Raw genomic sequence first — 16994 nt, forward strand, 5'->3', positions numbered from 1 at the left:
ATAAAATAAAATCACTTGATGCAGAGGAAACATGCAAAGAATTGAAGACACCCAGATTTCAACTGAAAACCTGAACCAAAGTAATGAGAAGTCGCTTCAGCTCCAACACACAACCTCAACATTATAGGGAGTGATATTTAAGTCAGAGGGAAGAGCTGGCGCTGAAGAACCCAGCGTTCCTCAGCTCATCCGTTACCTTTTCTGACGACCTGAACGCCGGCTTCTCCCACGTCCGACAGTGCAGATTCCTCCGTTTCCACCTCCCACTCACTGATGCTGTAATTGAGGACGGTCTCCAGGGACTCTGGCTGCCGCCGCTCGGCAAGGGAGCTCGTGCCGTTGGACGTTTCGTTGGTTGGAGTGTCGTCCGAATCGTGGCTCCAACCGTCCTCTTCTAAATCTCGTAATATGAGCTGGCGTAGCGTTTCCACTGTAGAGGTACGACAACAGGAAAATAACAAGAGTTGTTTTTTTTTAGGGTAGCAAATACGCTAAATCAATGATTCTTAACCATAGGGCCGCGGCCCAAGTGTGGGCCGCGAGCTCCACCTAGTGGGCCGCAAAAAAATTCAACTGATTACCGTATTTTCGCGACCATAAGGCGCACATTTTTTTTTTTTTTTTTTTTTTTTTTTTTTTTTTTTAAATGTGCCGGGCGCCTTTTGAAACGGTGCGCCGTGTCTATTACCTGAATTACGGTAATGTAAGGCCGGCCACCATGAGAACAGTAAAAAGAGAAGGGGGCGGGTGAAGCCCCCGTGAGTTGCGACGTGAATGAGACTCCACTGAGCTGAATAATGCGAAACAGATGATGAAGACTTTTAAGGATTTGCTTGATGTGTAAAGTGAAATAAAATACAATCAAACTAAGTTTTGCTCCGCTCTATTTAAATAAGCACACTTGTGTGTGAGTGTTCTGCAGCGCGCGTGTGTTTTGCATGTCGGAACCGAGGATGCACCTGCCGTGGGTTTGCTGGGTCCGATCGCCGCATCCCCGGGGCAGATCCGGCTGAAATGCCGGTGCTCTTTCCCCGGGAGCCCCTACTACCAGTCCATGTGGGTTCCTCCGGTCCCGGCCGGTCGGAACCGGTCACGTTCCCCGGTTAAAGCCGCGGTGATGGGCGCTGGTGCAGCCCGACTTCCTGGTTCCCCAAGCGGGGTCCGATGACCGGGTTCCAGCCCGCTTTGGGAGTAGGGATTTCTGGGGTCCCGGACCCGGTCCAGCGCGGGGGAGCAGACGGGGAGCGGACCCGGTCCAGCGCGGGGGGGGAGCGGAGCGTGAACCGGGAGCCGGGACCGCCGCGGTCGGGATCCGCAGCACAACGGGGTATGAAAAGTTTATTTACTCTTGTGCTTGCCTGCCACGCTGATGGACAGAAACTGCCGGCTATGATGATTTTTAAAAGAAAAGCGTTGCCTAAACAGACTTTTCCAGCCAGAGTGAAATGAAAAGGGCTGGTGGCTGAGACAGGTTTATGTGCAGCAACCCGGTGGTTTTTTTAAATTCTTTAATGCAGAAACAGAATATGAACCTTTGAAGGGTTTGATTGATGTGAAAAGTAAAATAAAATATCAAACTAAGTTTTGCTTCCGCTCTATTTTTAGCGCGTGTGTGTTTTGCAACGCGTGTGTGTGCAGCTCCGTCTCTGTAGACGGCGCCTTTTGGGTCGGTGCGCCGTATGTGTGTTTTAAAACCAAAAATGACACACAAAACTGAGGGTGCGCCTTTCCACACAGTGTGCCGTATGGTCGTGAAAATACGGTAATGTAATATCTTAAATAAAGTACAATCAAACTAAGTTTTGTTCCCGCTCTATTTTTAAATATGCACACTTGTATGCCTGTGTGTGCGTTGTAAGGTGGCGCTCCGTGTGTGTTGACGCCGCCTTTCCACACGGCGCGCCGTGTGTGTGTTTTAAATCCAGAAATGACACAAAACTGAGGGTGCTCCTTTCCACACGGCGCCCGTATGGTCGCCAAAATACGGTAATTAGCTTGGCTCTATATACAGAGTAACAGGTGGAAAGGGAAGTTACACCCGGAATGCACAGATTCATCCTTGTTCAGTCTTCCCACTGGGACAAAACCAGTGTCTCATACGTTCAGAGACCGTGGCGTTCAAAGTGCGAAAGTGAAACGCCACTGAAACAAAACACAAAGTTTTTCATCAAACATATCCACTCAAGTCTGAACTGAAGTCACAGAAAATAAACTGACCATCTTAAAACATCCATGTTTGAGTCCAGATACAGCTGTGAAGCAGCTTTCTCCACAATGAACATAATTAAAACTAAATATCGTTCCAGGCTCACCAATGTTTATATTAATTTATTATAAAAATGTGTTGAGACAATTAACAAAGAAAAGGGGAAATTCAAACTCCTGGTAGAGAAATAAAATAAGATAGCATTTCAAAAATAAAATAAAATGTATTTTATTTCTAAGAGAAAAAAATGTGTAATTCAAGTTACACATGTTAAGTGGCAAATATGTACTTTTTTTAATATAACAGTCAGATGCAGATGTTGATACAACTATGAGGCTACTTGAATATATACATACATACATACATACACACACATATATATATATATATATATATATATATATATATATTATGATGTTCTGGACCTTCGCTTGAGTAAATTTTCTCTAAATGGATCTCTTAAAGTTTTAGTTGAATACCCCTGCTATAAAGTGTTAATATTAATGGGCCCTGGGCCAATCTGTACTGAAAAAATTGGGCCCCAAGGTCAGAAAGGTTAAGAACCCCTGCGCTAAATCATCTTAGCTTTGGCATCTTCTCACCGTCTTGTAAAGCCGCCTCTGCCACTCCAACCGCCTGCCCTTCCTCGCGGATGAAAGCTCCCGATTGGTCTGTGGGTGTGTTGTCTGAGACGTTGTCGTCGTTGGGGGACTGGATCTCCATGGAGTCCGACTGCTCTGTTATTGAGTTGTCTGGTGGATTCAATGACGGAAATTGTCAAATTGTCTTTAAAAGCAGCTCCATGCTGATGATTTACGCAGCGGTTTTTACCTCCAAAGACGTTGCTGCTGGTGGAGACGGGGGACGCACTTCGAAGGCTCGGTGACCTGCAGGAAATACCAAAATAACAGCCATGGGACACACATTAAAAAAAAAAAAAAAAAAGTTTAATAACACTTTCAATCCTATTCGGTCTAGAGATGCACCAATCGATTGGCAACTGATCGGTATCGGCCGATACTGGCCCTATCGGTTTTGATCGGATATCAGAAAATAATAGTTCAAAGCTGGCCGATCTCATGACGTTTACAACAACAAAGCGCGCCCGAGCATGCGTCCCCACACCTCAGACCCAGGTGGGGGCGTGGCCGTCTCTACAAAGCATCAACACTGAAAATGGCCTCGCCGGTATGGGAGTTTTACAATGTCCGAATAGGACAACAAATTTGCAGTTTGCAAGGTGTGTCCAAAGGAGATACCATGAGGAGGAATGTTACGAAAGAATTTCAACAAAAGGAAGCTGATAAGACATTTGAAAGTTTTTCACTATATTGAGTTTTCAAAGTTGGCTGCCGCTAAGGCAGAGAAAGAAAAGGAGCCACGCTGCTAACTCCGCTGAACGTAACAGAGACCTATAAACGACAGCAAGAAAAATAAAGAACTACATCGTAAGGTAATGAATTCATATGCTTTGCTCATCAGGCGCTTTCTGTTGTAGAAGACATCTGGTTTAAACGCGTCGTTAGGTGCTTGGATCCGCGGTACGCGCTGCCGCGTCGTAAATATTTCACTGATGAATGTCCGCCGGAGTTTTACCAGACTATATACATCCAAAGCTGTACGCAGGACGACAGTCGTGTCAGTCAATTCACAAGTGACATTTGGATGTTATAAGATTTTTGCTTCACTCACAAGAGTTTCCTCACATGCGGCAGATGCTATCGCTAAAGCTTTCACAAAGCTTAATAATTCATAATTCATATTTATTTTAAGATATAATTCCTCTTTCCACAGGAAAACTAAGGTTTATAGTTAACAACTTGTATCAACTTTTAGAGAGTGACATGTCTGCTGTTGTCTGTGTTGGTGCACATGTTGTACATAATTATTACCACAGGAAGGATTAAGTTAATAAGCTAAACTTACTCTTTGTAAACTGAGTCTAAGTCGTCTCTAAGAGTCTCTAGAGGGTGAAATATTGCCTCAGCCTGCAATAAAACAGACAATTCATGATACTTTCTCATCTCCTAATTTTGATACCTAATAATACAATGTCAGTGTCATGTACATGAGACGACAACAATATTGACGAATTTATCGATTTCACACCGTGATTGACAATATCGGGATCGGCAGATACTGCTTTTGGAGATCAGTTATCGGCCCTCAAAATCCTGATTGGTGCATCTGTAATTCGTTCCATTCATTACAAACATCACAATTACTCACGATAAACGGATTGATCCGTGATTTATCAGCGGCGATGACCCTGCAGCTGAAACCATGGTCTTTTCTAGTAAATCCTTCCAGCTGCCAAACAAAAAGTCAGAAGTCAACATACAAAAAGGCTTAAAGTGGGAGAACGTGATATTGAGTCTGCCCTGCAAAGGTAAACATGAGTCGGCAGAAAGAGCGTACGTGTTCTTCTCCGATGACGACGCCGCCACCAGCTCGTAGATCTGCCTCTCCGTGGTGCTGATGATGTAGAGGGCTTTGTTGTCTGGAGGGAAACCACAGCACATTTAAGCAGGTGTGATGAAAGAAAAAGAAAGTCAGAAAGATAACAATAAAAAAAGATGATTTTTGTCGTACCTGTTGCTACTGAGCGGACGAGCAACGAGTCCAGCTTTACCAGGGGGCTGAATGAGGTCTTGCTGTCTCCGCTGACTCCTCCGCCTCCTCCCAACCAGCGGGATGGGTATCGTAGCTGCAGCCGATCGTCTGGACCTTTCTGGAGGAGGAGCAGGCAATCTGACAGCAGCAGCGCCTGGATCTCTGAGGGGGAGCACAGAGAGAACAACGTTAAACAGATGTGATGACGTGGCTGCGCAGACTGCCACGATGATACGGACCTATCTGCTTGTCTTTGCTAATTTTCCAGGTGAGAGAACCTTCGTGAATCATTCTCTTCGCGGTGAGGTCCAGACTCTGAGAGACACAGGTGTAAAAGAAGACCAGTTTAGATTTATTTGCATCCATCCATCCATCCAGGGTAGTAGTAGTAGTGGTAATAGTAGTAGTAGTGGTAATAGTAGTAGTAGTAGTCGTAGTAGTAGAAATAGTGGTGGTAGTGGCAGTAGTACAGTAGTAGTTGTAGTGGTGGTGACAGTAGTAGTACAGTAGTGATAGTAGTAGCAGCAGCAGCAGTACAGTAGTAGTAGTAGTAGTAGTAGTAGTAGTAGTAGTAGGCCCATGTTGAAAAAATCGATTTCCCAATTCTAAATCGATTCTCGTATTAATTCCTAAAAATCGATTCATATGTCTAAAGATCGATTTTTTTTTTGAAATTTATTTATGTTTTTTTTTTTTTCATCATTACATTACAACTTTTGGTTATTTTTTTGTTTATCCCCAAAAAAGGAATGTTTTGTTGGACACGAGAATAACTGGTGCCATGTTTTTGCCTTTAAATATTGTAGCAGGGTGGATGCTACGGGGGCCGACCGAAGGATGGAGAGACACGGAGTTTCGTGCAGACCCAATTTATTTACCCAGTTCACCAACACCACACACAGCTCCTCAGCAGCAGCTCCATCAGCCCCTTTGCTGCTGTCCAGTTCTGCCTTATGAAGGCTGGCAGAGTGGAGAGGCTGATTGGGCCCACCTGTGCCCTAATCAGCCTGAGTGGCTGCAGCTCCTCCACCCTGCCACATACCCCCAACGCCAACCTCGAGCCGGGGTCCGTCCGGCCGAGCCTACTCCCCCCCCCCCCGCCCCCTCGGAGCGGGAGAGGAACCCTCCGGGCTTCCTGGTCGGGTGGTCGCCCCCGGCGTCGGCCTGAGCCGCGGAACGGTCGGGGTGGTCGCCCCCGGCGTCGGCCCGCCCGCCGTGGAGGATGCGCTCGGGGCCGGGCCCATGGTGGCCTCGGGCCACCCGGTGCGCGCACGACTGCCTCCTTCACCTCCGCAACGCAGCCCTGCGCGGGCTGCTGGTCCGCCTCCAGGACCGCCTCTTCCCCCACACTCTGCTTTGGCCGCAGGTCCGGCCCCCTCTCCGCGGGACCCGCCGTCGCTGGCGGCGGCGCCTCCGAAGCCGCCTCCCCCGCCAACTCCGCCTCCGCCTCCGTCCCGGGAGCCGTCGCCTGGCGGCCTGCAGCCACTGCCTCACGGCCGGTCGGCTGCAGCGCCACCAGCGCTGCCGCGGCGAACCTCAGACGGGGTGCAGGGATGGGTCGCTCCGCGGGTCCCGCCGCCTCGGGAGCCGTCGCCTCGGGAGCCGTCGCTTGGCGGCCCGCAGCTTCTGCCTCCCGGCCTCTCAGCTGCGGCGCCGCCAGCTCCTCCCGCGTTGCTGCGGCGGCCCTCAGACGGGGTGCAGGGGTGGGTCGCCCCGCGGCCACCAGGGCTTCTATGGCGGCCAGCTGCCGCTCGCCCTGGTCCCGGAAGGCGGCCGCCATGCCCGCCATGGCCCGGGCGAGCGCGTCCAGGGCCCGCTCCGTGCCTCTCTCGTCCATTCTTCGGCCCCACGTTGGGCGCCAGATGTAGCAGGGTGGATGCTACGGGGGCCGACCGAAGGATGGAGAGACACGGAGTTTCGTGCAGACCCAATTTATTTACCCAGTTCACCAACACCACACACAGCTCCTCAGCAGCAGCTCCATCAGCCCCTTTGCTGCTGTCCAGTTCTGCCTTATGAAGGCTGGCAGAGTGGAGAGGCTGATTGGGCCCACCTGTGCCCTAATCAGCCTGAGTGGCTGCAGCTCCTCCACCCTGCCACAAATATGTTTAAAGGTATGAAAACATTAAAGTGTTCAGTTATAATGGCATAAATTGTCTATATTTCATTACTTTATATACTGTCTTGGGGTTACATTTGCAAAAAATGCTAAAAACCAAATGCTCAAAAATTAAAAACCAGAATAGACCGAAAATGGAACAAATAAAAACAGAATGTGGGAAAAAATAAAACTGATTTCATCCATCTCTGTTTGCTGCTCTGGATCTGTTTGATAATTCTGACCCACACGATGTTTCTGAAAGCAGTTCTATCAGCATTCTGGGAGCTGATTGGTCCTTACAGCATCATTAGCTGCCAATACTTGCTGTTTAATCTCAATATAATACTAGTAGTAATATTTTGCATAACTAAAGTCATATAATGCATGCAACAGCTCAAAAAACTGTTTTAATAACACTAACCCAAATCAATATCGGAATCGAATCGAATCAAATTTTGATAATCGATTCTGAATCTTAAGAATCGGAATCGAATCTTGACATTTGAATCGATCCCCAGCCCTAAGTAGTAGTACAGTAGTAGTAGTAGTAGTAGTGATAGTAGTGGTAGTAGTAGTAGTAATTATTAACAGACGCTCCCAGATTTCAGGAATAAACATCAGAAATTCTTAGATTTATCTCCATCCATCCATCCATCCATCCATCCATCCATCCATCCATCCATCCATCCATCCATCCACCCATCCTACCGGAGCATCCGATTGCAGCTCTCTGCAGAAATAACTGACATGAATAGATGAACAGGGAAAAACAAAACCTTCTTGCGTCACCTTGAATTGAGGGGCAGCGTCCAGCCTGCGCTGGTACTGGGTGAGGCGTTGCCGACGCTCCGTTTCCCTGACGTCCTCGTTCACAGCCTGCAGGATCCCTCGACAACAAGCGTGTGCATGCTGTAGCGAGGGGAGGTCCGTTGAACCGGCTGCAGAGCAAAAGCACAAACCCCTGTCTTTACAAAGACATATCTGTTCGATTTTGACGCGTTTCTCCGTGCATCTCCTGCTTCCTCACCATCCGTGTGCTTGATGATGTTGTCCAGCAGCAGAGGGTACTTTGTGAGTCTCTGCATCTCCGACACCAGAAGGTCTTTGAGCTGCAGCCTCCGGCAGAGAGGACTCGATTCACACTCCTGAGTGAAAAGTTAAGCACGTACATGAGAGTTGGGCTGAGGTTATATTCTTTGTAGAGCTTCAGAACTACAGAAGCTAGACAACATAAATAGCAGCCACCAGATCTTTATAGTGTCAATGTATGAAAATGTATGGAAGAGTATTAGAGCCCTGCAGGAGAAAAAATATTTGAGAGGGGAAGATTTTTTTTTTTTTTTTTATTGTGAACTTCGAGAAAAAATGTTGAAATTCAATTTCAAGAATGAAGTTGAAATTTCGTGAATAAAGTCAAAATTTCGCCTTTTTTCCTCAATATTTCGACTTTTTTATCGAAATTGTATTTCAACATTAATCTTGACATTTTAACTTTTTTCTCAAAATTTCGACTTTTTTCTCGAAGTGCATAATGGAAAAAAAAAAATCTTCCTCCTCTAAAATATTATTTTTATTTTTCTCCTGCCTAGCCCTAATACTCTTCCGTAAAAAATCAACTGCCAAAAGGAGAATTTTTTTAACAGTCCTCCTGCAGCGGTTGCAGGTTCGAGGTACGGCCTGCGGCCCTTTGCTACGTGTCGTCCTCATTCTCTCTCTCTACCCTCTTCCTCTCTAAACCCTGAATAAAGGTCACTACAGCCACAAAAAATCTTAAAAAATAAAAAATCTCTGTGTTGAGGCATCACTGATTCATCCACACTGACGATGAATACGGGTGTCGTCAAGTTGAAACAAATCTGCTGATGGAAAAACCTGCTCACTCAGTCTTTTCAGACCACTAGCTGACCTCATTTTCTGAGCAAAGAAAGCTTCTGAATTTAAACCCCGGGATTTAATCCTGCTCTCGGGATGCTGGGGTACATCATTTCACTGGCTGCACCACTCTGGACCAGAGTGAAACTACTGTAGTCTCACCGAACCACATGACTCCAATTTGTAAGCTCCCTAACAAATACAAGCCTCTTTTCCCCATTATAGTCATTGATGAGTGGTTTTCTTGATGCTACACAACTATTTCAATAATAATGAAAAAAAAAAGGCGAATAATAGTCACTGGCTTCTATTTTTTTTTCCTCCCAAGCTGCTGGTTGAGGTTATCACCGTAGATTTTTATTTGGGACAGTTTTAAACCCAGCTTTAGTTGTTCCAGCCGTTAGTTTGAAACAGGGCAGCATCTTCTCCACGACCGCAGGGTTCGTCTTCTGGTATATATTTCCTTCTAGGTGGCGACTCTTTTTTGAGCAGACAGGATCAAGCAGGAGCCCGTCATGAACGTCAAATGTGGATTAAAAGCGTTGTCTGTACCTGGATGAGGTGAGCGAAGCGAGGGTCTTTCCGCTTCTTGTTCTTTATGAGCTCCAGAGCCTGAGACTGCTGGCAGCACAGCTGCGCCGCTTGCTCCTGAAACTCGTCTCCGGCTGCACCTTCAAACTACAGACACACACAGCTGTGAAGACGCCGTGCAGAGATCACAGCGTCCACGGTTTCTAGCCAGAGAGGAGGGGATGAAAGTGGAAATGCTCAGCTCACCCTGGCCACCATAACATCCCCGATGTCCTGCACAATGGGAGCTTCTCTTCGCTTCTTCATTGCCTCACAAAGACTCGCTGCAAAGAGGTGAGAGAAGAAAAACACCAACAATGTTCATGTATTCTCTGTTTAAAAACAAAAGAGCGAAACAACACATATCTTCCCTGCTGATTCCTGCCAATAAACCTTCGTTAACCCTTTATTCACCATCAGCTCACCACTTTAAAAGTGTTGACTGCAAGATGCAAACGAACCAACTGATGGGATGATTTCTGACTCTTTTACAGCCGGGCAGCCTGTATTGACACTTGGCAGATAAAAAGTGTTCTTTTTTTGTTTATACCATATTATGGTATAAACAAAAAAAACGTTTTTTTACAGCCAGGCTGGGCTGTCCCCATCGCTACATTGTAGCTAATAAATAAATGTTGTCAATTCATTTTAGTTTAAAGCTAAGATGTACAACTGTGTTTACTTATTATACCATCACGAGTTTTTGTGACACTAAAACCTTAAAAAGATATTTTCAAAAAAAAGGCAAATGAAGCAGATTTCCTCTTCCACTGAGTAGATGAGCGACGCAACAAAACAACAAACATGTGGAACAAGAAAAAGATAACGATTCAATTAGTTTGATCCTCTTGTTGGTGGTATGCTATTGATTAAGACATGAACCTAAAGGTAGTCAGGTCTAGGGATGGGAATTGATACGATTTGTAAGATTCCGATTCCATTTTCGATTCTGCTTAACGATTCGGTTCTTAATCGATTCCCTTATCGATTCTCATTTGGGGAAAAAGGAAAAAAATGAGGTAAATGGCACTAATATGATAGGCATGTTCGTTAATTAGTTACCTGCAGTATTATTAGCCAAGGAAATGCTAACGTTGCTGCTGCTGGGTTGAGGATTACTGACGTTGGTCCGGAGCGGATCGAAAACGCAACATTCATTGATTGTTATTGCTGCTGTGTGAGCAAATGTTCTTGCATGTTGGTAGTATTTCCTCCTTTTGACGAAATATTCACTTGGCAAGTATTGAAAGCTGCTGTGTTGTCGTCTTTTTTTACTGAAATGTTACCGGAGCGTTTGATCACTTGGGCACGGTATTTACGATTGACTGCTGACTTATGCAACGTGCGTGATGACGTTGTTTGTTCCCACTGGAATTGAAAAGCGAATCGTTTGCAAAATGTCCAAACGATTCCAAGGAATTGAAACACTGGGAACCAGTTCTGAACAAGAAAAAGAACCGGTTCTCGATTCCCATCCCTAGTCAGGTCTGTATGTAGTTGGTGAGAAAGGTCAACATAAAGGTCTACGAATGAAACAAGTTTCTAGGAACCACATCCATCCATCCATCCATCCATCCATCCATCCATCGAGTCGTTGACCAACCGTGGAATTCGTAGACCTGGTGAAGGTTTGGAAAAATGCAGGCCAGCTCCTCCGAGTTCAGCACAGACCTCATCTTCTGGAAGAAAACCTTGTCCAGGACCCGCAGCGTTCGCAGATGAGACACTTCGGTGGTGTAAAGCTCTGAAGATGAAGTAGGAAAAAAAATTAAGTCTGCTGTACATCTAATAAAAGCACTACATCTAACAAAAAAACAACAACAAAAAAACAAATCTCAAATGTGCTGATTGTGAAGTGAAACCCTACCGTATATGACGGCCTGCCTGTCAACCTCCCGGGGGCTGAGGGTTGCCAGGAGCTGAGGAGGAACGGTGTCCTGCCAGTTCTGACCGTCACACACGTCCTCCTCCAGCGCTGCAGCATCCGGCAGCAGAGCCAGCGGTGAGTCCACACTCCTACAGACGCACACAAACACAAGGAGATGGACCCAGGCACGCACAGAATAAATCCCCAGCAGTGAGGAGGAGGAAAAAATAGGCAAGGAGAGTTTACTTGTATAGCACAATTCAACACAAGCTAATTCAAAGTGCTTTACATCAACATTAAAAGCGGCAGACGCAATTAAACAGTAAATAACAAATAAAATGATAAGAAAAGAGGTAAAATAATAAAAAGCACAAGTTGTTCAAAAGTAAGGGCAGTAGAGTACAGCAGGTACACATCTCATTCTTAAAATGGCAAGAATTACGTTGCTATACGGTCAAAACGTACAAAGACCGTTTCAAATACAGTATTACAAAAGTAATCTGTAACAATTTGTATGGTGAATTAAACCAATTTGACAATTCTACGTCACAATGCCTGTTTCCAGGTCTTATTTCACACAACTGACGAGAATTACGTTTCTATATGGTCAAAACGTACAAAAACTAGGTCAAATACTGTATTACAAAAGTAATCTGTGCTGATTTGTGCGGTGAATTAAACCAATTTGACAATTCTATGTCACAATGCCTGCATTCAGGGCTTATCCATAACTTTGCGCGGTTTTCAAAAATCATGAGTATTTAATTTAAGAGTACGCTTAAATAACAAATAAAATGAAATGAAATGATGAGAAAATAGGTAAAATAATAAAAAGCACACGTTGTTAAAAAAAATAAGGGCAGTACAGTACAGCAGGTAAGTATTTGATTTAAGCAGAACAACCGGTGCATTTTCAGGTTAAACCATCATTGCAGTGGTTATGGGGAGATTTAAAACTTAAAGCTGCTGAAACTAGAAGTTATTTCTTTAAGAATCATTTCCATTCCCTCTATTGCTGACTCACCTGCGTCTAGAGCGAGGGGTGTATGGGGGTGTAGGGTTCTCTAGAGACCTGAGTTTCAAAGAGTGGAGAGAAAGATGCCGTGAGGACAAATCCTACACTTGGATGGAGCAAATCCAGGGATGCAATGCTTTTACTCGAAGGGACACATTATGGTCCTGCCTACAGGCTGCTGAAAAACCCGTCGGGGGTTTGAGGGGAAATGTTTACCGAGCAGAGCTGCTGGACACGGACGAGGAGGCGCTGTGTTGCAGCGGCCGGAGGCCGGGCTGCTCCCTCTCCTCCCCGCAGTCCTCCATGTCCACATCGCTGCGGGAGCGGGGGACGGACTCCGTCGCCGAGGCCGCGCCCCGCCGACGCCCTTCACCCTGAGCCTTCAACGACTCGCTGCGTGCCAGACGCACCGAGACCGTCGGGCTGGTGGAGAAAAAATCTGAATCATCACTCCAGGGAAATTACACCCAAACACCACATGCTGATTCTGATGACGATGATGATGATGATGGCGAAGAAGGTGGAAGCAGCCACCTGTCAACGCCGTCTTCTCCCAGACTGCTGGAGGAGAGACGCTGCAGCTCCGCAGCGTCGCCACCTTCCTCTCCCGGTACGTCTGTGCTACTCTCAAACTGCTGAATAATGTTCCTCACGCTGCCAGGTCGAACTGCAGGCACACAGTTGCTCTTATTGTCACTCAATTTAAAGTACATTTGTACTGATTAGCAGAAAAGAGGCTAAAATTACGGAAGTAGTTTTAGGGCCAGGCAGGAGAAAAATCAAAATAATATTTTAGAGGAGGAAGATTTTTTTTTTTATTATGCACTTGGAGCAAAAAGTCGAAATGTTGAGAAAAAAGTCGAAATGTCGAGATTAATGTTGAAGTACAATTTTGAGAAAAAAGTCAAAATGTATTTCAACTTTATTCTCAAAATTTCGACTTTATTCACGAAATTTCGACTTTATTCTTGAAATTGTATTTCAATATTATCTCGACATTTCGACTTTTTTCTCAAAGTGTACAATAAAAAAAATATTTTTTCTCCTGCATGGCCCTGTTACTCTTCCGTACTAAAATTAATGAGAGCACAAGTAAAAATAAACATTTACTGCAGAATAACTTAAATGCATGACTTAAAAAGCAGACTTTAAATGAAGTTAAAAGAACAAAGACAAAAACATATGTACCTTCAGTAGGAGACAACGGGACATGGAATGCTATAAAACCAAAACGAACCAAAAAGATCAATGAAATCAGCATGAAAAAACAATGAAAAGCACATAAATCAATAAATAAATCTCAAATGTTGCAACAGAACAAGAAAAAGGTCAAAAATAAATCAATTTTCTCTACAGAGTGAAGAAAGTTCTGTGTGTGTTTGTGTTCCACAAGTCTAATTTATCGTTAACAGTTTCATCAACTTCTGAGCCTTTTATGAGGATGACTGTGTGTGTTTTGAGTTTGTCTTTACTGGACTGAGATGTGGTCCGGGGTTTGCCGATGTACTTCAAGATGGGATTTCTCTTTTTATCCTCTCCATCCTTCTCCTTCTTGTTGCCACTCAGCTGTGGAGACACAAACAAAAACAGCTGAGTGAAGTCGGATCAACCACGACGTCTCGTTGCCTCCGGGTTTAACAGTACGCGTTAAATTCTTCTCAAATCAAAATGTTCAACTGCTAAAGTAAAGGTGCAGGTTTTGGTTTACAGTCTAAAAGAAAAAAATCGTAATGATTTAATCTGACCAGTCAGCACGTTGGCAGTTATATTAACAGTCTTGATTTTGGTTTGCTGGCTGGGAAAGAGTTTTCTTGAGTTTTTAAAGATCATGACTGAATCCACCCCAGCTGGCTCCGGACTTTGGCCAAACCACAAACAGCACAAAGTGAACAGCACAGCCAGCTGATACCTCAACTCTGGTCTGGGTTGTATGTCTGTGTGACGGTTGTTTGTGACTGGAGACTCGTCAAAGACCAGTTTCTGGAACCTCATCGACAGACAGTGAAGTATTATCTTACTCACTGAGTCTTTCTCGTAGTAGTAGTGGCAGTAGTACAGTAGTAGCAGTGGTGGTGGTAGTAGTAGTAGTAGTAGTAGTAGTAGAAATAGTGGTGGTAGTGGCAGTAGCACAGTAGTAGTGGTGGTATTAGTAGTGGTAGTAGTACAGTAGTAGTTGTAGTGGTGGTGACAGTAGTAGTACAGTGGCAGTAATGGTGGCAGTAGTGGTACAGTAGTGATAGTAGTAGGGCTGGGCGATATGGACCAAAAGTCATATCTCGATATTTTCTAGCTAAATGGCGATACTCAATATATATCTCGAAATTTTTTTCTGTGCCTTAATTGGGGTTTCCCCCAAAGCATTATAGCATAGCATCTCTGTTAGCTTCATTTTTTTCTGAGGCAAACCCTTAAAAAAACAGTCAGTTTTAATACAAAGCCTCGTGCCAAATGTCACACAGGTTCCTTTATTAACAGAGGTCTGCACAATATCAGAATGTATAAAACAAATTAAATAAAAAATAAACTGCCTGCATATATAGAATAAAAATGCTTCTTGAATAAAATAAAACAAATATCCCTTTCCTGCAAACAATTACATTCAAATACACTGTGCAATTAATACAATGTAGACAGTAACAGGCAGACTTTTCCACTGAGGTTGACAGTTGTGCAAATAACAAAACATTTGTCAATTTGTCACAAAATAAGCTATATCTAAATCATTAAAAAAAAAATGTAAAAAAAAAAAAATAATTTTTTTTTAAATCGATATAAACGATATTGTCTCGTACCATATCGTGTTTGAAAATATATCGATATATATTAAAATCTCGATATATCGCCCAGCCCTAGATAGTAGTAGTAGTAGTAGTAGTAGTGATAGTAGTAGCAGCAGTAGTAGTAGTAGAGTAAACGTAGTAGTGGTAGTGGGGGTAGTAGTAATAGCAGTACTAGTAGTAGTGGTAGTGCTTGTAGTGGTGGTGGCGGCAGTAGTAGTAGTAGTAGTAAAGTGGCGATAGTAGTGGTAGTAGTAGTAGAGATAGTAGTAATAGTAGTAGTAATGATAGTAGTAGTAGTATAGATAGTAGTAGTAGTAGCAGTACTACTAGTAGTAGCAGTACTACTAGTAGTAGCAGTACTACTAGTAGTACTAGTAGTAATTAATAACAGACGCTCCCAAATTTCAGAAATAAACATCAGAAATTCTGACTTCTTAAACTCACAAATTTGTGAAAAACATGAAAAACAAGTATTTTTGAGGAAAAGGAAGTCGGATTTGCTTCCTCACTTTGCTCAGTGACATTTGAATTCATTTACAGAGAATCTCCTCTGAAATCTACAAACTTACAAAGCTCAGACTATCTATAATAGTGTCTTCCACCGGTTGATTTGTTAGGTTTTAAATAATGGCCAACCCTACTCTATACCATAGTGACACCCGTCCTTGGAGCCACACTGTTGAAACACTAAGGAAACCTCCTCTCACGGTTGCCGTTGACAGTATGCTGCACATATTGTCAATAATTACATTTCTAGAATCGGTTAAAGCAGATGTGTTTTTACCCTTTTTTCTAAATCCACAAACCAAAGTTTACACTTTTACCTTTTTTGCCTTTAGGAAAATGAGCCACTTCTCCTTCTCTGTGCTCAGACCAGGGAAGACCTTGGAGTCTCTCAGCTTGATGCCGGAGTGTCGCAGGTACAGGAGCACAGCTGACGCCAGAGGAGAGCTGAGGGAAGGGAAAGACGGGAAGAGACAGAGACAGATTTGAGGAGGTGAGGACAGAAAGACACAAGGAAGGAAACAAAGGTGAACAAGCAAAGACAAGATAGGAGGTTTCGTTAGCAGCTCCTGCAGTAAATTGACTGAAAACAGAAGAAGGTGACTCTTGTTTTACCTTCTGTCCTCTTCATGTTTTGATCTGGAAGAGAAAAAACAAACATAAAAATGTTGTTGACTCTATCTCTGAAGAAATTCTTGTTGGAAAGTGGCCAGTTTAGTTCCCGTGAGTTAAATCCAACCATTTGAGACACAAACACCCGGAGTGAGAAACAGAAGGCAGTGCCTCGGTCATGTGACAGGAATCGCACGGTAAGTGTGTACCTGTCATGTGGCTGCCAGGGTTTGTGTCTCGGTTAATGACCTTTGTCACAATCGCCTCAGAAAGCTCCTTCTTTCACCCTGTAATAACTTTTTATTAGATTCACAAGAACTGAAACTGTTGCCTGACAAACCTGACCCAGCGGCCTCTGCAATATTCAGTTTCTGAATAAAAGATACGTACAATAAGAAGGCTAATATTGTAAGCACGGTAGGCCTGTGTTGAAAAAAAAAAAAATATTAGTATATCTAAAGATCGATTTTTTTTTTTCATTATTACATTTTCACCCCGTGAACTTTAATCCCAGTAGTCACATCATTTAATTCACACATGCGCTGTTGAGCTGTTGCAATTTCTTTCTTTTTTTGCACTTTAAATGGATATTGAAAGGCATATTTGAGTTATTTATTTCTTAGTTATTTATTTCATACAAATACTTTTTGGTATTTTTTTGTTTATGCTCAAAAAAGGAAAGTTTTGTTGGACAGGAGAATAACTACTGCCATGTTTTTGCCTTTAAATATGTTTAAAAGTATGAAAACATTAAAGTTTTCAGTTATTATTGGTTTATATAAAAAAAATTGTATTTTGTATTTCAACATTATTCTCGAAATTTCGACTTTCTCGAAATTGTATTTCAACATTTA

The 16994-nt window shown here is 43.7% G+C and overlaps 1 protein-coding gene across 1 annotated transcript in view; it reads right to left on the reverse strand.

Annotated features, from left to right (window-relative positions):
- arhgef11 (Rho guanine nucleotide exchange factor (GEF) 11) overlaps positions 1-16994 on the reverse strand; it is a 43631-nt gene that overhangs the window by 5970 nt on the left and 20667 nt on the right. Inside the window, exons 19-38 of the mRNA XM_061710651.1 lie at positions 16144-16167; positions 15849-15975; positions 13717-13810; positions 13433-13462; positions 12779-12911; positions 12461-12667; positions 12254-12301; positions 11230-11378; positions 10966-11106; positions 9570-9646; positions 9345-9470; positions 7948-8065; positions 7710-7858; positions 5059-5134; positions 4799-4981; positions 4625-4706; positions 4436-4516; positions 3038-3093; positions 2809-2958; positions 197-430 (exon numbers count right to left, since the gene is read on the reverse strand). Of these exons, the coding sequence (XP_061566635.1) occupies positions 197-430; positions 2809-2958; positions 3038-3093; positions 4436-4516; positions 4625-4706; positions 4799-4981; positions 5059-5134; positions 7710-7858; positions 7948-8065; positions 9345-9470; positions 9570-9646; positions 10966-11106; positions 11230-11378; positions 12254-12301; positions 12461-12667; positions 12779-12911; positions 13433-13462; positions 13717-13810; positions 15849-15975; positions 16144-16167 (2285 nt within the window). The remainder of the gene's footprint in view (positions 1-196; positions 431-2808; positions 2959-3037; positions 3094-4435; positions 4517-4624; positions 4707-4798; positions 4982-5058; positions 5135-7709; positions 7859-7947; positions 8066-9344; positions 9471-9569; positions 9647-10965; positions 11107-11229; positions 11379-12253; positions 12302-12460; positions 12668-12778; positions 12912-13432; positions 13463-13716; positions 13811-15848; positions 15976-16143; positions 16168-16994) is intronic.

This window comes from Cololabis saira, chromosome 20 (assembly GCF_033807715.1).
Source record: "Cololabis saira isolate AMF1-May2022 chromosome 20, fColSai1.1, whole genome shotgun sequence".
Lineage (NCBI taxonomy): Eukaryota > Metazoa > Chordata > Actinopteri > Beloniformes > Belonidae > Cololabis > Cololabis saira.